General features: G+C 40.1%; 2 protein-coding genes across 3 annotated transcripts in view; both read right to left on the bottom strand.

Annotated features, from left to right (window-relative positions):
• The window catches only part of LOC108166059 (uncharacterized), a 55,634-nt gene extending 29,980 nt beyond the window's left edge, over positions 1-25,654 (bottom strand). The window contains exons 1-2 of the mRNA XM_081615898.1: positions 25,390-25,654; positions 25,051-25,104 (exon numbers count right to left, since the gene is read on the bottom strand). Of these exons, the coding sequence (XP_081472024.1) occupies positions 25,051-25,104; positions 25,390-25,654 (319 nt within the window). The remainder of the gene's footprint in view (positions 1-25,050; positions 25,105-25,389) is intronic.
• LOC145554916 (uncharacterized) lies at positions 15,530-19,369 on the bottom strand. 2 transcript variants are annotated; one of them, XM_081615813.1, is made up of 4 exons: positions 19,028-19,369; positions 18,489-18,923; positions 18,134-18,364; positions 15,530-15,806 (listed from the first exon to the last, which is right to left on the bottom strand). In XM_081615813.1, exons 2-4 carry the CDS (start codon positions 18,756-18,758, stop codon positions 15,546-15,548), a joined length of 762 nt encoding a protein of 253 aa, XP_081471939.1. In that variant the 5' UTR covers positions 18,759-18,923; positions 19,028-19,369; the 3' UTR covers positions 15,530-15,545. The 2 variants fall into 2 exon arrangements, with proteins under 2 accessions (XP_081471939.1, XP_081471938.1); XM_081615812.1 differs by lacking the exon at positions 19,028-19,369 and having other exon boundaries at positions 18,489-19,021.
• Positions 25,655-26,056: the final 402 nt, after the last annotated feature.

Raw genomic sequence — 26,056 nt, 5'->3', positions numbered from 1 at the left:
AACCTTTTGCCTGAATTGCAAAATAAAACCAAAAAACTGCATTTTGACCTTTTGATCTTTTGTGCTGCGTAAACCAGAATCCACGGTGCATCAGGTGACTATTTGAGTTGGATTCACTTTTGTTTTGATCACCTTCGAGTTTTGAGTTGATTTTTGAATTTAAGTTTTGGGACAAATGGTCACTACATACACCTTGATAGTAGAAAAAGCTTTCCCCTTATCAATCGGGTCCTGCAGAAAAGCTAAAAGCACAGCCACAGAACACTGAAAGGGGATTTCCTGAATTTCGGAGCACCATTTTTCAAAAACGGACCATTTGTACTCATACAAAGATCTAGTTGCTGGAGCTCTGGCATTCTGGATTGTCTCAATAACACTCTGTGGGAGACCTACAGATTGTAGATTGAACCATTCACGGGCCAAGCTCACAAAGCCAGCCTTTCTGGGTGGGGATGAAAAATTTGTCCTCGTGCCTGAGACAGCAGATCCCTGCGTGCAGGCAGAGGCCACGGATCCTTCCACAGGAGCTGCGTTATCTCTGCTAACCAGTGTTTCGACGGCCAGTGGGGTGCAATGAGGATCATTGTCAGCCCTTCTGTTCGTACCCTGGCTAGCGTTGGTGAAATTAGAGCTATGGGGGGAAAGGCATAGAGCAGAACCTGAGGCCACCTGTGGGCCAGTGCGTCCACCCCCATGGGTGCATTCTGATCGTGCAGGGAGAAATACAGATGACACTGTTTGTTCACCTGCGAGGCAAATAGGTCCACGGTTGGTTGCCCGTACCTCTGCCAGATCAGCCTGGCCACCTCCGGATGGAGTTTCCACTCTGTATACAGGGGATTCCCTCTGGAGAGGAGGTCCGCTCCACAGTTCAGTATTCCTGGGACATGAGTTGCCCTCAATGACAGAAAACGTTTGCTGCTCCAAATGATCAATTTGTGAGCCAGCATGTGCAGTTTTAGTGATCTCAGACCACCCTGCCTGTTGATGTAAGCCACCACCGTGGTATTGTCTGTCCTGACCAGCACATGGTGACCTCTTAGAAGTGGAAGGAAATGTTTCAGTGTCAAGTGAACAGCCAGCAGGTCCAAGAAATTGATGTGGACTGACACACCCTGTGTCAACACACTGGGGCTCCACCAAGGGCGTAGTGCTGCCCTGCAGGCTGCGGAAACCCTCACTCTGTGAGAAATGTGTGGATTCAGCTTCTGCTGAGAGGCCACCCAGCGCTGGACTCCTTTCATATGGAGTCGCCCAAGGGGAACCACTGCTAATGCTGAGGCCATCAGGCCCAAGAGCCTTCTGCAGAGTCTGATGGACACCCGATTTCCTCTGTGAAACATGGACAAGCAGTCCAGCATTGTTTTCACTCTGTCCTCTGTTAGTCTCACTCTGGCCTGAACTGAGTCCAGGGAGAGACCTATGAAGGAAATGGATTGAGTGGGGAGTAGTTCACTCTCCTCCATGTTTATTTCGAATCCCAGATCCATCACGTGTTGCATTAATGTAGCTGTGTGATTTGCAGCCTCCTGGCGGGAAGACGAAGCGATCAGCCAATCGTCTATGTACATCGCCACCCGGATGCCCCGCCTCCTGAGCGGGCCCACAGCCGCCTCGGTGCATTTTACAAACACTCTCGGGCTCAGTGAGAGACCGAAAGGGAGTACGAGGTATTCGTAACATGCTCCATGCTCCCTGAAATGCGAATCTGAGGAATTTTCTGTGCGGTGGATAAATGGGGATGTGAAAATAAGCATCCTTGAGGTCGATTGAAGTAAACCAATTGCTGGGATGTAGGAAGCGCAGCAGGGAGTCGTGTGTCAGCATCCTGAATTTGTATTTTTTCAGGTGCTTGTTTAGCGCCTGGAGGTCTAATATAGCACGCATCCCCCTTCTGCCTTTCTTTGGCACGAGGAAATAACGTGAATAAAAACCCTCGCGGCAGTGCTTGTGAGGAATCTGCCTTATTGCTCTTTTCACCAACAACGAGGATATTTCCTCTTGAAGAATGGGAGCGGCTTCTCCCTCTGCTTGCGACTGAATCACCCCCCTGAAACGTGGAGGGGTCATTGCGAATTGCAGTCTGTATCCCCTCCTTACAGTTTTTAAAACCCACTCTGAGTTCGTTCATTTTTCCCACAGATGGGTGTTTATTGACAGGCGGCTGACTGGCCAGTCTGTTAAATACGAGCTGGGAGCAGACTGGAACAGCTCCAGTCTGCACTGCGCATGCGCGTGGAGTTCGGCTTGCTACAGATTTGTTGACATGGGGAAAAGATCTCAGTCCTTCTGTAAAAGGATGGATCAAATCCCCCAGTATAACTGTGTTCATGTTTTTCAACATTTTTATCTGCGCCCTCGGCTCGTAGCCTGGATGCGACAGTGTGTGAACATTTATTTCTTTCGAACAGATAAATGTGCTTGTGGGACGTGACCGGGGTTCGCCGTGGAGCTCCCCATAATGAACACAGTCTCGTCTTTTCTTTCTGGCGTGCCGAGCAGGCTCGAACGTCCTCTCTGTTACGCGCTGAACCCAGCTGAACTCGCCGAACAGGCTCGGAACTGGCGCTGTGGAAAGGAGCGATTCCCGCTCATTCCCGAAATCTGGGGAGGAGGTCAGGCCAGCCGCTTCCTTCTCCTCACGTTCTGAGTGGAGGCGGGGGGCGGTTGGTCGGAGCGAGGGCCGCCAGGCTTCCTCTGCCACGGGGCTTTTGGGACAGAGGCTTTCTGTGGAGCCTGTGCAGCAACCTGCATCTTCACAAACTTGGGGATCTTGAAGGCGTTAGGGAATCGAGCTGCCGCCTGAGCAAAGGTCTGGCGCTGGGTGCTCGGGGCTGTGGTCCCGGTGGCAAACGTACGCCTGGGCAGACACAGTTTCAGTGCCTCATCATCCCGTTTCTTTTCCTCCCATCGTTTTTGCATGGAGGTGACTGCTGCACCGAACAGCCCCTCAGGAGTGATGGCGGTGTCCAGGAGGTCCTCCTTCTCCTTAGTGGAGAGTGTGGTGAGGTTGAGCCACTTGGCCCTCTCCTGCAGAACCATGAGACCCATGGTCCTGCCCAGGGCTTGGATCGCCACCTTGTGGAGTTGTAGGCAGTGATCCGTGATGATACACACCTCCTCCCATAGTGCAGCATCTGGTAAAGGGGTCATCTGCTCCTCGAGTTCTGCCTGGTAAGCCATCAGCAGCGATGAGGCGTTCAGGGCCAGAACTGAGAGCGCCGCTGCCCGGTAAGATTTATCCGTCAGACTGGACTGAAAGCGGTCGGCTCTTGAAGGGAGAGTGGGACCTCCAGCTGACATGGAAGTCTTTGGGTGCAGGTGTGCCGCACCCGCCGGTTCGACCGGGGGTAACTGACGGAGACCGCACTTCTCCATATCATCACAGTCCAGTACCGAACTGCCAGCCACTGGGTGCTTCTCCTTGAAGGGCTTATTGCGCCAGGAGACGGCTAGTTCTTCCAGTAGCTCTGCAAAAACTGGCAGGAGTTTTCTGCCTGTTTTCCGTACTTTTGGCAGCTTTTTTCCGTCGAAGCGGGAGCGAACTACCTCGGCTTGAAACTCGGGCCACTGGATGTCAAGTTTTGCAGCGGCGCGTTTGCAGACATCGTGCAGATCAAAATCCAGTTCCGGCAAGGACGAGCCTTCATGACCGGGTTGGCCTGTGCCAGACGGTGCAGGTTTTGCAACCCGACCCGACAGCGGAGGAGATGGGTCATAATCCTCATCGTTATCCGAGAAAGGAAGCTCCGACTCACTATCGGAAAACTTGCAGCCTCCCGTTCCCGGGAAATCCAGCGAGCAGGACTCGAGGCCGAGTTTGGGGACCTTGGAAGGCAGCAGGTCCACGGAGTCTGAGATTTCGCCCCAACTCGTCCCGGCTCCCGCATCAGCGGTCAGCGAAGCTATTTGCTCGGCCGGTTCCTGCACAGCTGCTGCAGATGCCATAAGCGGGTCGCTGCTGGACAATGTCGTCTGACGGGCCAGACGGTGACGAAGCACTTTGACGGAGAACCTGCTACAGTACAAGCAGGTCTCCACAGAGTCGAAGGCTGCTTGGGCATGTTTCAGCCCGAGACACACCACGCACGACGGGCGTGTGTCCCCGCTTGAAATTTTGTTGCCGCACAGGCAGGTTCGTGCCTGTGGGCTCTTCTCCACGTTACTAGATGACCTGACGGTCTCCATGTTTCGGGAAGATGAGATGGCCGTAAAGCTACTAAAAAGAGAAAGAGCTGGTGACAGCTAAGCTAACCAGTTATGGTTAACCTATGGAGGGGGAAGCGTTGCAGCTTCCCAGTAGGTAGCTTACGGTGGGAGTATTGCTAATCTGAAAACTGCCAACGAATTACCTTACGGTGAGTCGGCTTTTTTTTTTTTTTTGTGGGGGGTATTTCTACCCGAAGCTACTCGCTGTGATACCAACAGAAAACCCAAGCCAAGCGCCCGGCGACCGAGCTTGCGCACGAGTCTGTGGACAGTTTAGCTTAGCTCAGAATAATGTCAGTAGTTACACGAGAGCTGGTTGGAACTTCTGCTCGTTGCGAGAGAAGAGTTTTTTGAATAAGATGTCTGCTCAGCGTCAGCCCTATTTATAGGGGGGAGGGTCCCTGCCCTCTCTGACGCTGACAGGCTTATCTCCAGCCAATCCTGGCTGGCGTAATGTAATAGGAGCTTCTGATGAGGTTACGCCAGAGGTGTTCCCATTGTGAGACACGAAACGAATGCTATGAAAGAGAACTCCATGTCACCTGGAGGGCGCCGTACCTTTCCTCTAGCCATGCCCAGCGCCACTTGTTTTTAATTCCTTTCTCAAGTAAAAGTGTTTCTTTACCGGGTGAGACAAACTCCATCTTCTTTCATATCGCATTTGATTTAACCGCAGAACCGAACGCACGCCCTTCTTTAATACAAACCGTTTTACAGTCATTGGTCAAGAACACAGGAGCTAGAATTCTATTGGCAGACATCTTTGCCTATTATCTACAGTTTAGTTGAGGTGGGCCGTTTGGTCCAATGCTCGCTTTGCTTGAAAGTCTGGCCCCCAGACGGAGCTCTTAAAGCCCGGAGACTACACTTTGGTTAAGGCGGACCGTTTGGTCAAAAGCCGGAAATCCGGCCCGCAGCCGGAGCTCTCTAAGCCCTGGATTATTTGAAAATAGATTGTATTTACATATTGTGGAGTGAGAGAAACCGACTGAGGTGTATTTCTTATGTTTTACATAGTAGTCATTAGTAATCTAGTTTAAATATTTCTAAAATTTTTCCAATGGTTTGTTGTTGATTTCTCCATGTTGGAAACCAAACATGGAGAAGTCTTTATCCCCAACATCCAGTTTCACACACTAGAAAACACATAAGCATTATCATTCACACTATAAAACATAACTGAACAAAATTTAATTTCTCTATGTTCAGCATAAACAAAAACAATAAATAATGTAAACTAGATGTAAAAGTCCATAAATAAGGATATTAAAATATATTTACATCCTCTCATATTAAAAATAAAAACTAATCAATATTTATCTATATCACCTGACATGAAAAGCTTAAAGTTGTGATACATTTTTCAGTCACATTGCACAGTCCTAACTTATTACAAACGTTGTTAAATTATTAAAATAAATCACAAATTTTCTCGTTTGCAATTCTGTTTTTTTTTATGAGAAAAGGTTTAGTTCATAGCAAGACATCAATCAATTACTAAAAACCAGTGAACTACATGGGAACATAGTTCACTGTTAGATGAACTATATTCATCCTAGGACTGTCATGATAATAAATTTAGCTGAGCAATTAATTGTCTCAAAAATGATTGTGATAAACGATAATATTGTTTGAATACCATTTTAATAAACTTACATAATGGTAATGACTAGGGCTGTATAAATAAATCCATTCGGCGATATATATCGATATTTTCCGCCCTCGGAAAGTATCGAGTTTTAATCTGCGAATATCGATCCGTTAAACCATAGGGGTCCATAACCTTATAGCTCTTTTTAACGTCTAGTTTGTTACGGCGTAGCAGCAAGGCTCCGCCTCCCTCAGTCTCACTTGAGCTTAAAGTGCACATTAAAAACTACACACCAGTTTTTAAATTGTGTTAATAAGCCAAGTATAACAGGAGTTATGCTAAAATTAGTAAACCATATTTTTCCGAATGTCAGAGAAATGTCAAAAGCGCCGCCATTCCCCGGCTTTTCCAATTATGTGAGAGGGAATGAGCTTCCAAAAGTACAAAACGAAATGAAACATTAGATTCCTGTGTTTCTTGGAAATGTAAAATCTTCAATAAATAACGATGGGTTGTATTTTGTTGCTGAGAAACGAAATAAAGTTGCGTAAGTAACCGTGAAAGAGAAGCGGAACGGAGAAGCGGAAAGGAGTAGAAGAGCGAACGCAGCAGTGAGATCGCGAAATTAATGCAAATTTCGACTGGTAGCATTCGCTTCGTAATTAGTTTTTAGCTTCGCGGTTTTTGTTCTGTATATAAAGGATTACCTGAAGAATAAACATTTCATTCATTTATTTATTTATTTATTTATTTCGAACAGACATTAAAAACAATCAAAAAAGAAAAAGAAAACAAAATAGAATAGAATGAGACAAATTTAAGAAATAAAATGTAAAACAAATTATTTTGCCCATGTGACATGCAATTTTTATATTTTCTGTTCGAAAAGGAGCAGGTAGAAGATACATCTTATAATATCCTGCCCCTTTCATACTTGTCAATGTATTATCAATTAACTTTCAGAACATCAAAAAGAGACAACTTGTTTCCATTTTTATGTTTAACTATGTACAATTATTTTAAGTACTATTTATATCATCAATTACATTATAAACTATTGAACATGTTATATAGCATATTTTGAAATGAGTTCTGCTTTAATCAGTTATTTAACCTGGTTTACATTTGCAATTGTTTTTATCTCCTCATTCAATTGATTCCAGACATTTACTCCACACACAGATAAACACAAACTCTTCCTGGTTGTTCTAATATGTTGTTTTTTAAAATGTCCTTCACCTCTTAGATCATAACCACCCTCTCTGTCACCAAACATTTCCTGTATATTGTGTGGAAGTTTTTGATTTCGGACCTTAAACATGAATTGTGTAGTTTTAAATTGGACCAGGTCCCAGAATTTCAGTGTATTTGATTTGATAACTGGTTAGTGTGTTCCCAGTATCCCACTTTATGTAGTATACGGATTGATATTTTTTGTAAGTCGTATAATGGCTGTAAATTTGTTTTGTATGTATTCCCCCAAACTTCCACACAATATGTTAATTGTGGTACAATGAGTGTGTTATATAGAATAAACAAAGATTTACAGTCCAGGACGAAACTAATTCTTCTTATAACAGCTACACTTTTGGCTATTTTAGATTTTACTAGTCTGATCTGTGGTTTCCAGCTGAATTTATCGTCTAATATGACACCCAAGAATTTTATTTCATGTACTTGTTCTAAATCAACACTGTCAATTGATATTTTAATTGGATTATTTTCCTGTTTTTTATTGTTTCCGAATATCATGAATTTTGTTTTATCTAAATTTACAGCTAGTTTATTATTTTTGAGCCAATGCTGTAATTTTTCCATTTCTGTGTTGACCACTTCTGAATTGTTGAATGTTTTCTCCAGCACAGAAGATACTGGTGTCGTCTGCAAATATAATGTATTTAATAAGGTTTGATATGTTGACTATGTCATTTATATACAAATTGAACAATTTGGGTCCCAAGACTGATCCCTGTGGAACTCCACAAGTTATATTTAGTAGATCTAAATACTTCTGACCATCTAATTCTACAAACTGTTTCCTTTCTCCGATGTAGCTCCTAAGCCAGTTTAATGCCACCCTCTAATGCCATACCTTTCCAGTTTTTTTAAGAACATGTCATGTCATGAACATGGATTGACAATATCCGAAGCGGGCACGCAGCGGCGCTGTGTTTTGAGCAGGAAGACGAAGAGGAAAAAACCCCAGCCGGAATATGCGGCTCAGTGAGGATTTCCTTGATAACAATGGCTGATCGATCATTTTTATTAGCAACAGACAAAGAGTATCAGAGACTGAGAGAACGATGAGATCCTGGCAGTCTGAGAGACAGCTACTCAGAGATCCAAGCAGGGGAATAGCGGCGCTGCGTAGCTGCAGGGAGTCGATCACTACGGGGTGAGGCGGAGCCACTACTTTAGCAGCTAGTAGGAAACAGCTTACAGCCCCGGCTAACTCCGGGAACCAAGGTAGAAAACCCTTTTCCCCCATAGTCCAAAAGACTGCATTTGTGGCTGCATTTTTACTCCAAAATGTAGCCACAGTGTCCAAAAGAAAAAACATAAATGCAATCATTTGCATATTGAGAGTCTACAGAGGCTGATAATCTCCCCACTCTGATCCTGAATTACCATTTAGATTTTTAGTTTTATGTCAAATCAACATGAATTAAATAACAGAAACTAATTCTCTCACTGCATCTTTGATTCATTTTGTCCAGCTGCAGACAATCAGAGTCAGGTATTGTGTAGTTGATGCTTTTAATCAGTTTTCAGTCAACTAAATTCAAGTCTGTGGAACACAAAATGTCACTAAAATCACTCTGTCCTTCTAAAATCTTTCATAAAATCGTGAAAATGCACTGAATCGTAGCGAATTGTATTGCTCAACAAATATCGTGATACATATCGTATCGTGACCAGAATATTGTATAGCGTATCGTATCGTGAAATTATTGTATCACTACACCCCTAGTTTCAAAAGAACATTGTACATTGGAACTGGTAAACAAAATAAACAAAATAAAATGCACTCTCAGTCTCTGTTAAAAAATACACTTGAATAAAAACTAAACAACATAAAAATAAAGTGGAAATAAAAACTACATTCAACCAAAAGAGCACAGATTATATAGTCTGTATACTATCTTGCCCTTCAAATCATTAAATTTAAATAGAGTAAATAGCACATCAGACTACCTGATGCAATGGTTCCTACTTTCGTTATGCTAAGCAAATGAGGAAGGGAGCGGTCAGTGGAGCGCACCAGAGCTGAACATTTTTTCATCCAGCGTCATAAATAGAAAGAGAAAATGGCAGGAATGAACAATAAAACCGATCAAATTAAAATGAGATAGATAATTTTTATTTATCATCCGATTAATTGATTTGTTTATCGTGACAGGCCCAACAGTGAATATTATTGGATGCTTTTATGTATCATTTTATTACTCAAGCTCCCTTTCAATATTTACTTTTTATTTTTGAAAATGGGTTAATATCAAAGCTACAATTTCTGTATGAATAAAGTTAATTTTGAGGATCCAGAATGAGTTCAAACTGTAATAAAGAATTATTTTCAAAATCCCTATTAATTGAAAAAAGAGGGACAAGAATACATATTCAAAGTCGTGATGAGAGATAAAAACTGGACTGGATGGATCCAGGAAATGGATCAAATTACTGTATTTACCTGAAAGGTAAACAGAACCGGCAGGAACCAGATCCTCTTCTAATTTAGTAAGTCTGTTATCCACCATAAACATAAGCTAGATATGATTTTACATGACCTTTGAACTTAACTTGTTAAACTGTTGACTGTAAATAAATAACCAATGGCCTTCAGCCATTAGCTAACCACCAGCAGTTAATACAGTTAAAGTTTCAACACAAACCATAGTACTTAGCGGATCTATAGTTCTATGTCTGCTCTTATACAATCAATTTTACAACATTAATGTATTAAAACATGTAATATTTTCAGAAATTAGCCCGGAACAGCAGCTGCTACTCAGCGAACCACCTCGTTTACCTCACAGCTTGTTTCCTTGGGGGGGGACACTGGCCAGCAGTTTGACGAGTTCTCCATCTAAAAAAGAAAAACTGTTCCTGTTTGTTGAAAATAACCTGATTTAAGCTTCAATACTCGCTCGGTATGCTGAAACTGTAATTTAAAACACCGCTAAAATGTCAAAGTTGTTAAAAAGATTGGTCTCGATTTCTCCTAAATTTCTTTTCACCTTTTCACCATTGAGCGAAGAAGCTCTTTGGCGCCAAAAGTCATAGCCATCGGAAGTACCCGTCCCTTCCCCTGCTTTGCGTAATGCGTCACCGCCGCCATATTGGAGAGGGAAAAGTTCCTGTGGCGGACCTGTTATTACAACTAAAATCTAGCATTTTCAGAATCATAAAACTGAATTCTCCTCTTTAAATCGTATTCATAATGAATAAATTACTGAAAATGACTGTTGATTTGTATTGTATTAGTATGATAAATTGTCATACTAATGACAAGTTATCATTAGTATGACACTTGCCATTAGTGACAAGTGTCATACTAATGACATTTCTTTGGTTCCAGTTTCTTTGGAACACATTGATCCAAAGAAACGGGGGAAATCCCTGTTAAAAATACAACTGGATCTAATTACATTTTCATTATTCCAGATGAATATAAATAATTCAAAATGATTTAATTTGAGTAAAACATTCAAATTTCAAAAAGTGATTGATATTTGCAAATTGAACTGAATTTATTTGCCTTTTACTGAATTACACTATATAATTTACATCACACAGTAGCATTAAAGTTTTACAGTAAACTGACAGATGTAAGTTTTTGAGTGTTCTTGATTATTTCAGATGTGCTTTTAATTGCTAAACAATTGGTGACTTTAGTTCACCAACAGTAGCTTCAGGACTGGGTCACTTAGCCAGGCAGGAAATGGAGGACGGATGAAATAAGAGAAAGTGTGATAGTTGGGGATTGTTGGATTTTACCAACATGGCTGCTACTTTGATGTTTAGTTTCAGCCTGAAGATGTTTGATCAGCCAACCTGAGCTCCGCTGGTTCATGGCGAACCATGAGTAAATGGAATGAGATGAATTCTATTATTTTCTCTTACATCAGGCTAAATATCTCAGATTTTTGCTGCTCATTTTTGGCTGAAACTTTGAATCTTCCTGGTTTTTAGTTGTACTTTTTTTTGTTGAACACTTTAAAAAAAATTATTTTCAAAAACAGAATGAACACAACACAGATTTGGTGCAGCTAAATACAAACTGATGTGTAAGGAGCTTAAAGGAAAAACAAAAACACACAAAAAAAATGAAGAAAAAGAGAAAAATCAGTAAATAAAAGAAATAACTAAATACATAAGTATATAAATATAAAGTTACTAGTAGACATTATTTCCAGTTGAGTGCAAGCTCACCTTTAAAGAGGTCAAAATGTACATCACTGGGCAGGTAGTCCATCAGGGGGTGCCAAAGGACCTTAAGGTTTTCAGCTTTGCCACTTACAGGTGGCAAATTTCTCAAGAAATTAGCATATTGTGATAAAGTTCATTATTTTCCATAATGTAATGATAAAAATTTAACTGTCATATATTTTAGATACATTGCACACCAACTGAAATATTTCAGGTCTTTTATTGTTTTAATACTGATGATTTTGGCATACAGCTCATGAAAACCCAAAATGCCTGTCTCAAAAAATTAGCATATCATGAAAAGGTTCTCTGAACAAGCAGTTAACCTAATCATCTGAATCAACAAATTAACTCTAAACACCTGCAAAAGATTCCTGAGGCTTTTAAAAACTCCCAGCCTGGTTCATTACTGAAAACCGCAACCATGGGTCAGACTGCTGACCTGACTGCTGTCCAGAAGGCCATCATTGATGCCCTCAAGCAAGAGGGTAAGACAGAAAAAAAATTCTGAACGAATAGGCTGTTCGCAGAGTGCTGCATCAAGGCACCTCAGTGGGAAGTCTGTGGGAAGGAAAAGGTGTGGCAGAAAACGCTGCACAATGAGAAGAGGTGACCGGACCCTGAGGAAGATTGTGGAGAAGGACCGATTCCAGACCTTGGGAGACCTGCGGAAGCAGTGGACTGAGTCTGGAGTAGAAACATCCAGAGCTACTATGCACAGGCGTGTGCAGGAAATGGGCTACAGGTGCTGCATTCCCCAGGTCAAAGGTCAAGACATTTTTGAACCAGAAACAGCGGCAGAAGCGCCTGACCTGGGCTACAGAGAAGCAGCACTGGACTGTTGCTCAGTGGTCCAAAGTACTTTTTTCAGATGAAAGCAAATTTTGCATGTCATTTGGAAATCAAGGTGCCAGAGTCTGGAGGAAGACCGGGGAGAAGGAAATGCCAAAAGGCCAGAAGTCCAGTGTCAAGTACCCACAGTCAGTGATGGTCTGGGGAGCCATGTCAGCTGCTGGTGTTGGTCCACTGTGTTTTATCAAGGGCAGGTCAATGCAGCAGCTATCAGGAGATTTTGGAGCACTTCATGCTTCCATCTGCTGAAAAGCTTTATGGAGATGAAGATTTCATTTTTCAGCACAACCTGGCACCTGCTCACAGTGCCAAAACCACTGGTAAATGGTTTACTGACTATGGTATTACTGTGCTCAATTGGCCTGCCAACTCTCCTGGCAGGCCAATTGAGCACAGTACCTGCTCTAAGGTTATGAACCTTAGAGCAGGTTACTAACCTGCTCTAAGGTCAGAACCCATCAGATTCAAATGCGCATTCACTGAACCCTTCTTTCGTGATAAATGAAAAAAATGTTCCCCAAATTCAAGACATAGGGGTAACCCAACTAGAGTCTAGTTGGGTCACCCCATAATCACTAAGTCTTCTGAAAAGGTAGAATCTTGAGAACAGTTCTTCAAAATATAGTCAGTGTTTTCAGCAAAGTTGAGCTGACCAGGAACGACCCAAGGTATTTAAAATTTGCCACAGTTTCAACAGGTTGGCCATTGAGAGAAACTGGAACCACTTTAAGATCTTGTTTAGGTTATTTAATTAGCTCTACATTCTTAATAGAATGAAAAATTAATAATAAATAATAAAGACTGCGGTATTCTGATTTAGTAATGTAATTCTATTAGTTGTGTTACCACCCCCACGCCACTAGAGGCAGTAGCCATCCAGTTGTTCTTAACCTGGGATGAGTCGGTCTCAGGGGTTCGGCGGAGCCAGTGGCACATTTTAAATTTTGCCCCCCCAGACGTAGTCCTGCCCCCCCCCCCCAACTTTAAAAGTCTAGCTCCGCCACTGGGCGGAGCCTCTGCCGCGGAGGTAAAGACACACTTGTGTTAAGTCGTGATGACGCCCCGCTTTGCCATCACTTGCTGCAGAGGATCACATTCCATTGCTTAGCCAATCAGTGCTGCAGAGGAGCCCTGATTGAAGGAGTTCCACTCAGCATGGATTTGAACTTGTCTTTAATTACTTCAGCAAAGCTCAGTTTTTACCTAATTCTGTAGCTTTCGGTGTACTTCTAAATCTACTCCTTAGTAGCATCTTTTCGGGGTTGCTACTGCCTCTAGTGGCGTGGGGGTGGTAACACAACTAATATAATACTAAATCAGAATACCACAAAGTCTTTGTTATTTATTATTAGTTTTTCATTCTCTTAAGAATGTAGAGCTAATTAAATAAACAAGACCTTAAAGTGGTTCCAGTTTCTCTCGATGGCCAACCTGTTGAAACTGTGGCAAAATTTAAATACCTTTGGTCGTTCCTGGACAGTCAGCTCAACTTTACTGAAAACACTGACTATATTTTGAAGAACTGTTCTCAGAGACTCTACCTTTTAAGAAGACTTAGTGATCACCCCAATATCTTGAATTTGGGGGGAAAAAAAAATCATATTTTATTTATCACTACAGAAGGGTTCAGTGAATGCGCATATGAAACGGGGTTCGGTACCTCAAAAAAGGTTAAGAACCACTGGACTCATCGAACCCCTGGTGTTCGATCAAACCCAGGTTAAGAACCACTGCCATTATGAATCTGTGGGATATTGTGAAGAGAAAGTTGAGAGACGCAAGACCCAACACTCTGCATGAGCTTAAGGCTGCCATCGAAGCATCCTGGGCCTCCATAACACCTCAACAGTGCTACACCGCATTGAAGCAGTCATTTCTGCAAAAGGATTCCCGACCAAGTATTGAACACATAACTGAACATAATTATTTGAAGGATGACTTTTTTGGTATTAAAAACACTTCTTTTGTTGCTCGGATGAAATATTCTAATTTTTGAGATAGGAATTTTGGGTTTTCATGAGCTGTATGCCGAAGTCATCAGTATCAAAACAAAAGACCTGAAATATTACAGCTGGTGTGCAATGAATCTAAAATATATGACAGTTAAATTTTATCATTACATTATAGAAAATAATTAACTTTATCACAATATGCAAATTTTTTGAGAAGGACCTGTAATTTTGCTCTTAGACTCTCCATTAAGTTACCGTAGTTGGTTTATCACAAATCCAGTTTCTCAAATACGTTTCCAACTTAATAATAGTTCATTAGTCAGCTGGAGTTATTTACCTTTTATTATTTTATCTTGGGGAGGCAGCCCCAATAGACACAAGGTGTCAAATTTGTACAAGGTGTTCTTACAAGGTGACGAATTTGTAGGTTTGCACACAAGTCCTTGAATAAGAGGCCAAATTTATTTTGAAGCTGAGCAAAGGTCACCAATGTGTTATAGTTGGACTTTTATAGTTGGATTGTATCCGTTTCTATTTAGTCAAACGAGCTTTGAGATGTTGAGTTTTCATAAATGTTCCTTTGCACCACAAAAATTACCTACTGGAAACCCCAAGTGCTGCCAAACAAATGTTTTAAGAGAAGTTGGAGCATCTTCTACTACAACTTCATCAGGCGAAGCCATGGCTAGTGATCACAATCTATCAGTCAGCTCAACGAGAAATATTGTAATGTTCAAATATTGTGATATCTTGTACGACAAAACTGCATTCAAGACTAGTTATGTTTAACAACATTAAGTACAAGTAAAACATAAAACTACTCCTGGGATATATATATTTGAAAACGTTACTCTAGTAAACGTCATAAATTAATACTCATCTCTTCACACAGGTAAGTGTTCTCTAAGTTGCAGAACTCACAGGTAACTGTAGACCATCTCTGAGTTTGGACCTGATTATTAGCTCAGGCTCCAGTATTTGATTTGTTACGTCTTTAGTTTTTCTGCTAAAATGTGATTTCAGAGGAATCCGCCAGACTTGTAGAACATCAGCAGGTTCTCAGGATTACAGATCTCCACCCTGATCTGTCAGGATCAATAATGAAGTTAGGCTAAACCAGCAGCATGAATAGACAACCAGCAGTGCAGGTAAAACACCTGGTTCTGCTGCTGGTTCCCAGACAGCTGAAATTTAATCTGACTGTGTTTGAGCCTTCAGAGAGCAGAGCGGTCAGCAGAGAGGAGCCAAAATAAAAACCAAATCCAGCAGGTTTTAATGTCACACAATTTTTATTCCAACATGATCATTTTAGTTCTGGAAACCATTGAAACTTCATAGTTCACAGAAACAAATGTGACTGATTATTGAACATAAACATCTTAATGAGAACTCAACAGATTTAGGTTAAAATAGAGCACAAAGCAGATTATAGTAAATTACGCTGCATGATTCTGAAACATTTCACTCTTTAATAGAGCAAAGAGCTTCTAAGTTAAAAGCAGTTTCTGATAAATTTACATTTCTTTTGCAGCTTTCAGATCTTGGATCTGGTTTCCTTTTATTTCTGCTTCAGCTGAAAACGGGATTTTCTGCAGAAGTCTTTCTTCGACGTCGTCCTCCAGTTTGACATCAAAAGCTTTAGCCAGAAGAAGGGAAGAAACAATGAAGGTGTTCAGCTGGTTGTTGATCATCACGTCCAGCTTAAACTGCAACCTTTCAGCTTTTATGATCCCTATAATCTGCATGGAGACATTCTGGACAGCAGCAGCTTGGACCTGGACAGAAACAGGTAAACAGGACAGTTGGGTCATAATGAGGCCCGTCAATGAGATGTAAAATATATAAACCGACATTCAGTCAAACATCTGAATTATTTGAATGAAAATGTGTGGAAACATTCAGATTTGTGATGTGGCTCAGCTGAGACAACTTTTTTGGATATGCTGCTACATTATCATTAACAGTTATGTCTGATTGTTTGAATGGATCCACATAATCCTAAAATATATAAAGATTTACAAGTTAGCAACCAAGCTATGATTCTCTTGATATGGGGAGTGCTTTAAAAGGAAAACAGTCCCAGTATTCTTTTTAATGCCATATAAATATGGGACAAAAATATGGGTAATATTTTTATATCAATCTATAAATCTATGGATCGGTAATTTTCTTGGACAGAAATTACAAAAAAAGAACAAAGCGAGTGCTATATCAAGTCCACATGACTCAAATCCAAAGTGTCATGGAGCCACTTTCATTAACTACAAGCCTCATGGCATTCTGACAAAACAAAGACAAACTAAAAGATAATTGAAAATATGAAATGATAAGTGTCTTTCAGATTAAAGGGTTCAGTGAACACAATCTGTAAAATATATTTCTTGTTAGATTTAGGCCGGACCTCGTGTTTTTAGCTGGATAGTAATTCATCTAATTACTTTCATTCAATTATATTTAAAAGTAACTTTTTGGAAAACATGTACATTTAAGAGTAGTTATACTGCATTGTACTTTTTAATTTTGCTTGAAAAATATTATTATGTACTATTACTACTCTTATTTGAGTAAATTTTCTGTGCTCTGCATGCACAAAGAAGAACCTAAAGTTACTCACCGTGGGTGAGTAACTTCATTAAATGAAGGAAGGTTGTTGCTTGTGGATGCAGGGCAGCATTTTGGACGGGAAACTGACATGCTACAACCTGCAAAAACGTCCCTGTACACTGAGGGGTAAATGTAGAAGTGGTGGTACGGTGTTCTGGTGTGTACCAGTGTTCTGACTGTCTGTCACACCTCATAAATCCAGCATATCTTGTAGTAATGCGCACATCGATGTTACGTTTTTATAAATCCATCATAACTGTAGAAATTTCATTTTCAGTGTTTTATTTCTCAGAAGTTTACAGTAAATAAAAAATTTAAATAAGAAAAATTTTGTTATTTCCAAAGAAAGAAGTGTTGTTCGGCCTGTTGCTCCTATGCAGTCGCTGGCCGCTGTGGAGCTTACAAGCATGTGACGCATTTATAAGGCTTTGTAATAACACGGACGCATACCAAGTTTTCATTTCAACTCTGTTGGACAGCAGGAACTTCAAACTTTATAAAAGTAGTGTTTTTATATTGGTTTTGTGGTTATTTATTTCAAAATAAAGCCAGAAATAAGATCGATCATTTCCACCTTATTTTGTGGGGTCTAAATGTACCACATTTCGAAACAACCAAAGAAAATGTGTTGACGGTATGTTGCTAGGTAGAACAGAGACACGCGGAGAGAGACGAGGGAGGGAGGGAAATTTGGATACGGCAAGAGACTAGGGTGCAGCGATGCTGTGGATTTTACCAAAAGTGTTTAGATGAGTTTTTTAGACTATAAGTATGTTAGAGTTCGTGGTGTGTGCAGTGTTAGTAGTAGTTTTGCTAGCTGTCGCTACATGGCTTCATAGCGAGCGCTGACGCACAGAGAAGAGAGACTGCGCGCCAGGATGGTCATTTAGACCTCGTCTGCAAAGAGTTTTAACACAGCTTCGGTCAGCATCCAGCGTTATTCATGTGCTATTTTTAGGACATATTCCATGCTGTTTTCTAAAGTAGTATTAAATATTAAAAAGGTAGATTAGCTATAGGGATAAAATATCTTGACCAAATTTGTAGTCAAAAAATATTTGTAGTAATAGTGACGCTAAACGGGATTACTGTCTTGTTCAGTTTGGTAACGATATTGGAAACAGCAAAAGTAATTTATGTTAATATGTTTGATTAACATAGCATCTTAATTAAATAAAATTTACCGTAAACTTCTGAGAAATAAAACACACAAATAAAACTTCTACAGGTATGACGGATTTATAAGAAATCTGCTGAGTAAGCAGTATGTGGCGTAACATCGATGTGTGCATGAGCATTACCGTAAGGTATGCTGGATTGACGAGTATGACAGATTGTCAGAACACCGGCCTACTTAAAGAATGAATGCAGAAATCCTGAATATGAAAAATGGCTCATCTTACCCGAGTCTCCCTTTTGAACTCTGCCAGACATTTCCAGTGGTCTGAATAACAGCAGAGTAAGGAATACTGTTAGCAAGTGAGATAATAACTGGTACCTTAAAGATTCTGGTGAAGTCGGTGGAGTTCAGAGACACCGTCTCATAGTAATGGTTGGTCAATAGGTTGGTCACTCTGACCAAATCTCCGGCGGATTTTCCTCTCAGCTGCTTGATGTCTTTGCGCCACAGCGTGATCCAGATGGAACCGGTTTCATCTTTAAGTTGGAACTTGCATATATTTACTTTGTTCCTTTTTCCGTCCAGTTTGACCTGATCTACTGGGTTGATCTGAGGACCACAAAGTGATTAAACCAGTACTGAGAATAATCCAACATTTTCAGAATAATATATATAAATACAAAGAGAGTCATAAATCTCTTGTTCTGAACATGTTTCAGCAGAAATCACTTACCTCAATCACAGTTCCTTCAACACTCACTGTTGTTCTCTCATCAAAAGACTGGATCTTCTCGATGGAGTAAACTGGACTCTGGTTGTAAATCAGCATCTGAGCCTCCAGCTCCAGAGTCTCAGGCACTTTAATCCCATTAGTCTTTGAGAATTGGTCAGTTGTGAAAACCTTCATCACCAATTCAAATTTGACTTTTTCCACCTTAACATATTTGAAAAGATAAGGTTTCCCCTCTTCAAACTTCTGAAATAGCTCTCTTCCATAAACCATGACTTTGATGCAGTCGGACTCATCAGCGACTCCCAGGTAGAAGAAGAAATTCTTCTTTTTCTTCTTGTTTTCATATGTATGCAGAGCAGATTTCTGAACAACCTTTCCACTTACAGGTTTCTTATCAGTGTCTAAACTTTCCTTCAGAACCTTGATGCTCTGTCTCTGGATACAAGTTCAGAGAAATTGAAGAAATTCACAAAGCAAATGTTTCAATACAGGAGAATTTTTTAAATCTTTGTAGTAATAACTAGAAGTTTCCAACTTACCCATGGATCGATCTCTGCTTTCTGGAAAATGAACAGAGTTAATAATTAATTGGACATATATTCTTTTTTTGTCCATTTTGTGTAAAATCCAGAAGCAACTCAGGGTTTACCCCAGAAAACTTGCTAAGCCCAGGTCAGGGTGCCGAGGCGGTCCACCGTGTTTTGTATTAAAAGATGTTAAGGAGACAGGAAATTTAATAATATCACTCAGTAATTATACGTTACGGAAAAACATCGCCAGTGAAACACTACAACTAGTCTTAAAAACAACCAATCAAAATATACAATTAAAATGAAATCCGTGTATGGTTCGTTCTTTGGTTTTTTTCGTTTCAAAATAAAATTGGAAAAACAAAACAAGCATGTGTTTTTTTGTTTTTTCGTTTTTAAAACGCAATTAGAAAAACGGCAATTGCAAAAAGAAAACGAACTGTCAATTTAGCTTTTCATTATTTCATTGTTGACAATCGGTCTGACCCGGAAGTTCTCTCTGTCCGGCTTACACAGGGGCCGTATCGCACATAGACATTATGCTCTCATCCCGCACACTTTGTTTTTCTACACTCGTCCAAAGCGGCATGTAATTAATTTGATCATGATACTTTCACACAGATAGCCTTTAACTCCGACTTTGTTTTGTATATGAAGCTAATGGCTGCTAAATGCAGCTTCCCATTCAGTAAATATCTAAAGGGCTAGTCCGTCCATTTTTTTTTTTACCAACCTTTAATCTGCTCTGGTTTAAAAAGACGCTCAAAGAACATAATGCCAGTCATTCAAACCCTTTAAGTTTAAGTTTTTCCTTTCTGAATAGCATTAGCAAAGCAATTATAATCCGGTATGTCATGAACAAGCATGCAAAAAAAGTTATCCAAAATATACAATATCCTGGATAAATATTGTATATTTATCCAAAATAAATATAGAATATATTGTATATATAAAAACATTTATATACAATATACTAATAGATTGATAGTAGTATCTATTTCAGGTAAATAACTGGAAATAGATACCAGAAATAGAAATCTATTTCTGGCAGAAATAGATTTATACCAGGTAGGAAATGTTTGAAATAATTTGCCAGATTATTAAAAGCTTAACTAAATAAATGTTTGCCTATGGAAGAAGATTTGGGAAAGAAAAAAGGTCATCATTCTGTCTTTAATCTCAGAATTCAGACTTCAATCAAAAAAAACAAACAAATCTTGTACATCAGTAGGTGTTAAAAAAATGATATAGGCTTCTTCTCTTCTGTGGTTTAACACCTCACAATATCTTTTCACATTTTTATAAGATTAGAAATGAAAACCTCTGTGCCCTTTATGAGACTATTTATCCATCCATCCATTTTCTTCCGCTTATCCGGGGTCGGGTCGTGAGCCCAGACTTCCCTCCCCAGCTACTTCTTCCAGCTCCTCCAGGGGAATCCCAAGGCGTTCCCAGGCCAGCAGAGAGACATCGTCCCTCCAGTGTGTCCTATTTATTATAACTTATTAGACTCAACTGACTAAACATAATGAACAACTTTTGAGTTGATACTTTTCATTATTTCTTAGCTCTGGATTTATAAGCAAGAAACATTAAAAGAAACATTTAATTTGTATCAACCTTTATGTAATCAGAGCTTTAAACTCAAATCTTACAAAATAAACAGACAAAACATTTTCATAAATTTATTTATTACAATAACATTCGCAGATATTCAGCCAATGTTTGGGGAATCATTAAAAAATATTCCTATAATTTATGTATATAAAAGATGAGGAGACAGTGAAGAAGACTATGTCAGGAGGAGGAAGAGGATCACTGGGAGATTCTGGGAAGCTGCATCCAAACCTGGAGCTGAGGCCTCTCCTCCTAAGAGCCGCCTGTATGAAACAATAAAAAATATTTTTTAAAAAGTTCACACTTCACATAAGAAGCCAATCGAAGGGAAGAATATATTTCACACACACAAATAATATGAATTTACAAACTACAAAAAGATCAGAGGAGGGGAATATTAGTAACTGGTATTGGATGATGTCAATGATTAGAAGATACTAACATCTTCAGAAATATCGAACTCTGCAGAGAGGAATATTATATTTTGACACACGTATCAAATAGTATATATGGAAACACATTAAACTCTTCATGTTACACTTTGAGAAGCTACGATCAGATATCAAGCAGCAGAATAGACAAGGTGACTTGCCCAGACCTTGGTTAGCGGGGTAAACACACTCCACCTGGCCGCTGAGCCTGGAGCCGCCTGGCCCCGTTAGCGGAGCTACGCTGCTCCGAAAACGCTGGAGTATATTTCAAACCGTAAATTAAGCTATAAGGGCTACTTTCTAGTCTAAAAACATCTTAAAACAACTTTTGTGACAAATTAATAGTGTACTTACTGGTTGTCGCTGCTGGAGGCGCAGTGCAATGGAAGCCATCTTGCTGGTCCAGAGACGAGACGGGTGTGGCTGCGGTGGAAAGCCACTCCCCGGTGCTCTGGCCTTTCAAAATAAAAAACTTAACTAACAACTCAGGCTAACCATTTTTCTCGGTGACCAGATGTTCGGTATTATTTGTTTCTCACAGGATCTTTACTTAAACTGACTTGCAGGTGGCAGAAAATACTACAGTATAGAGCCTGAAATGAACAAGCTTGTGTCCCTGCAGCCTGCATAATGTGTGTGATTCGGTCACTGCGTAAGCCGGACAGAGAGAACTTCCGGGTCAGACAGCTTGCCAAAAATGAAATAATGAAAACCGAGATTGACAGCTCATTTCTTTATTTTTGCAATTGCCGTTTTTCTAATTTTGTTTTAAAAACGAAAAAACAAAAAAGAACACATGCTTGTTTGGTTTTTTTAATTTTATTTTGAAACAAAAAAACCAAAGAACGAACCATACACGGATTAAATGAATATCAATTATTTGCACTTCTGTTTAATCCAAATTAAGTCAGCAGCTCCATCAGGCCCCCAGGGCTTCAGGGCCCCATAGATGCTAACACTTTATCACAGACCACAGATACATGAATGTAACACTTGTTTACTGAGATGATCAACGCTGCTAAATTTGATTCAATTTCAGCATACATAAACTAAACGATTTTAAATTGTTTAACATTTAAATGTAAGATTTTAAGGATCTGGCAAGTTTACTTTGTAAAAGTCCAGAGAACAATATCGATAGTTAGATTGTTTTGTTACCATAGCGACAATCTGATGCTGTGAGTTTAATCTTAAAGTTTGAGTTGTTTGTTCACAAATACAATTTAGTAAACTGCAATTATAATTTGTTGCTTTTTAGGTTGGCCAATTAAACTACTTCCTTCTCTCAGATTAAATCCAACACATCTGTTAGAGGTGTTGATGTTGTTAGAAACAAAAGGGGCTCCAAAATCAGATTCTGCTCCAGGCCTCATACAGCCTTGGACCGGCCCTGCATGATGAGGTAATCTGCTGCACTGCGCAGAGATGCGCAACAAACGGGATCTGCTCCGCCAGTGAAGTGCTCAAGCAACACAGACACTTAAAAAAAAAACAAAAAAAAAAAAAACAACCAGAGACGGAACAGAATCCTTCTGCTGCTGTTTGAATCGCCTACTTTCATCTTTGCTCAGTAATAATGTGTTATTGTTCTCTCTGCAGCAATAACACATCTAACCCAGAGGGGCTCTACCTTAATCCTCTAATATTTCTTAGTTATCCCTCTATATGTTAATCATGGTTGGTGGGATAGTTAAAACCCTGTCCACACTGAGACAGTTTTAGGTGCATTTCAAAACGCCGGTTTCCTGTTTCCCCATGTCAATGGTGTTTTTAAGTGAGGTCGTAGCTCCTTCTCTTTTTCTCTATGCGCCCATCTGTCACAGTTGACAAACATGGCACTGTCCAGTGTTTTTTGTGTCATACTCAGGCAGTGTTACAGTGCCACCAATAGGCCCGGCAGACCTACTACATCATTTTCTGTGGTCGTTTAGACACATTTTTTCATAATTATTTATAAAAATATGCTGTGGTCATTTCTGGATGTACAGGGCCTAAACTGCATCCTCACTCCATGTCCAGATGATGCAATGAACTGGGATATTGTTATAGACCCTACGTCTGCTTTCCTGGATCAGAGGACTAATGTCTCAGCACCAGAGAAACTCATCCAGGTGTTTCTCTGCAGTGTCATTGATTACTGCAGTAGTGTCTTCACAGGTCTGACTAACAAATCAATGGGCCAGCTGCAGCTGATCCAGAACACTGCTGCTGGAGTTCTGACTAAAACCAGGAAGATAGAGCACAACATCCAGTTCTACATCACCCACTTCTACAGTCCTTCACTGAGTGAAGAGACTTCAAATCCTGTTGGTAGTTTAGAAATCACTGAACGGATTCAAGATCTGCTGCTGCTGGATGAACTGTCGACTGTATAATGTTTTTATGACTTATTTTTGTGTTTTATTATGTAAAGCACTTTGAGCTACCTTGTTGCTGAAATGTACTATACAAATAACTTTAATGATTAATTGATAAATGATCCGAGATCAAGAAACCGTTGGATAACGAGTCTAAAACAGACTAAATTATGCCGGTGTGTAGGACTTTTGGTTACTGTGATGGTTACCTTCTCAGACTGAAGACTTCCTGGATCATCTGTAGAAGAAGAAAAAGAGTCAAGAAGTTTCTGCTCTGATCTTTTATAAACAGACTTTGACCTGATTGTGTCTGTATTTACTCTGTGAGGTTGATTCATTAAACTCACCAGCTTGAGTTTCATCACCTGAAGAATCCGAATTGGACACATCGTTCTCCTCAAACCCTGTTAAACATGAAGAGCAGCGAATCATCAGCAGCTCAGATTAATGATATCAGGAGAGACCTGAGCTCAGGAGGCATGTCGATGCTAAAGCAGATAACATCAATCTCCTGGCTTCACCTACCATCTGAAGATGTCCGTTTCTTCTCCTCTGGTAGTGAATAGGTTCCAACTTTCTTCTTCTTTCCTATAACGTAAAGATTCAGACAATTAGTACAGATAGGTTTGGTACCAGTCATGTTTCTTTACCTCTGCCTTTATTTTACATACTTAAGCTTGTTTTCAAAGAGCTCAATCAGTCTAAAGAGTCTCTGATTACTGTTGGTGGACCTCAGATCTCCACTTCAGGCTCAGTAAACATCTCATGATAAATGCTTCATTTCATTTTTTCTTCCTGCAGATTTTGGAACTTTGATTTTCAAATTAAATTCAAACTTTGCTTTTGTTGGGAATTAGAATTTTAAAGAGGCTGGGAACATTGGCCCAGGTGTTCCCAGACTGCAGCTAACTCCAGACCACATCCAGTTCACTTGAGGAACAAAATAAACATTGACCCAGGGACAGACTTTATGTGTCCTGAACCTTCAGAAACACATAAAGACAGTTACAAAGTCTGCCTTCTATCACCTGAAGAACATTTCCAGGATTAAAGAGGTAATGTCCCAAAAAGATCTAGACTCATCTTTGACCTGAAAGTAGCTTAGGCCCAGCCCCTATCTTATTTCTGCCCTGGATCTTTATTGCCACCTCAACTGCTTCCTCTCAGTAGGACACACACTCTACTGAGTTCCTCCTGGATGAAAATACTAAAATATGACGGTAATGTCCAACACTGCTTTCCTTTATTTTATCACTATAATAAAATGTTTGTCTATTCTTTCATGTTTTCATCTTGTCAAGCAGTTGGAGAAGCCTTGTTGCTGAAATGTTCAGTATAAGTAAACTTGCCTAATAAACATTAAATTTCTCAGTTTGAGTAAAAACTCACCAGTTTTAATATCATCACTCTCAGTATTCTTCTTCTTTAACTCTGTTAAACACAGAGAACTGTGTTTGAATTAAACTGGTTCTGATCCGTAAGCCGACCCAGAACTGAGATCAATCTAACTGCAGGTATTACAAGTTCACTTTTTAACCAGCAAGGGGAGCTCTAAGATCAATGTTCATTGTTCTTAATGGAGTTATTTTAAACCCGTTTAAAGGGACAGTTCAGGTTTTTCACCCACCAGATGGAGACTCTTGCTGCTCCTCTGACTCTGGTCCAGATTTCCTCTTCTTTCCTGTAAAACAGCTTAAACAGTCAAAGCTCTGCAGTTACTGAATTATAGTTTCATTCATAAACATCTTCATCACTGCTCTATGAGTCTCATGCTGTCAGGAGGAACCTTGGTTTCAACTTTGGACTGATAGATTCATTAGAAGGGTTCAGTGATGGATTAAAGGTACATTACAAACACCCAACCAACAGCAGACTACCAGAACAATTCTAATCTGCCTCCTCAGGGTCTGTTCTGGACCCTGAATGTTGAGCAGAACCTGAAACCGATCCAGCAGGATAAACTTACCTTGTTTCTCCACAAATGGACGCAGCAGGTCCTGAACTTTGTCATCTCTCCTCGGTATCTCATCCATGATCCTCTTGATTTCTGCGATGGACTCCTTCTCTTCATAATGCTCAATGATAGTCTGAGCCATCTCTTCTCTGGGTGTGTTATCCTTCACACTTTGAGGGATTTTCACCAGATATTCCAGCATCTTTTTGTACTGCTGTTGGGGGAGCTCCTCTATGATGTGTGCCAGGGCGTTCTTCCATCCCGAGTTCTCATACATTTCTGAGAAAAAGAGAGATTTACACTACTGTTAACACCAACAAATTCATCTGAATCATTATCAGGAATTTTGTCCACAATTTTATCAGGCAGATATTTACAAAAAAACAACGCAGAATGAACTATTTGGCTGCTATGTTTCTAATGTAGGTGGTGCCCAACATGGTAATTGTGATATAAAATATCAATTGAACTATTAATAATTCCCCTTACTTATAATTAATAACCAAAACCAGACTCCTCTGTGGGACACAACATGTTTATTTATACTGCACCAATTCGCAAATTGTCACCTTAAGGCATTTTACAAATCAATTCAGTGCAACATTTATCCATTAATCTTAACTATCAAATAATAGTCAAAATCAGATGATTATCCAAATTGGCTAAAACATTGAGTTCT

Source organism: Poecilia reticulata, chromosome 14, assembly GCF_904066995.2.
Source record: "Poecilia reticulata chromosome 14, P_reticulata-male-v2, whole genome shotgun sequence".
NCBI classification, from domain to species: Eukaryota; Metazoa; Chordata; class Actinopteri; order Cyprinodontiformes; family Poeciliidae; genus Poecilia; species Poecilia reticulata.
This window is presented reverse-complemented; position numbering and strand designations above follow the sequence as displayed.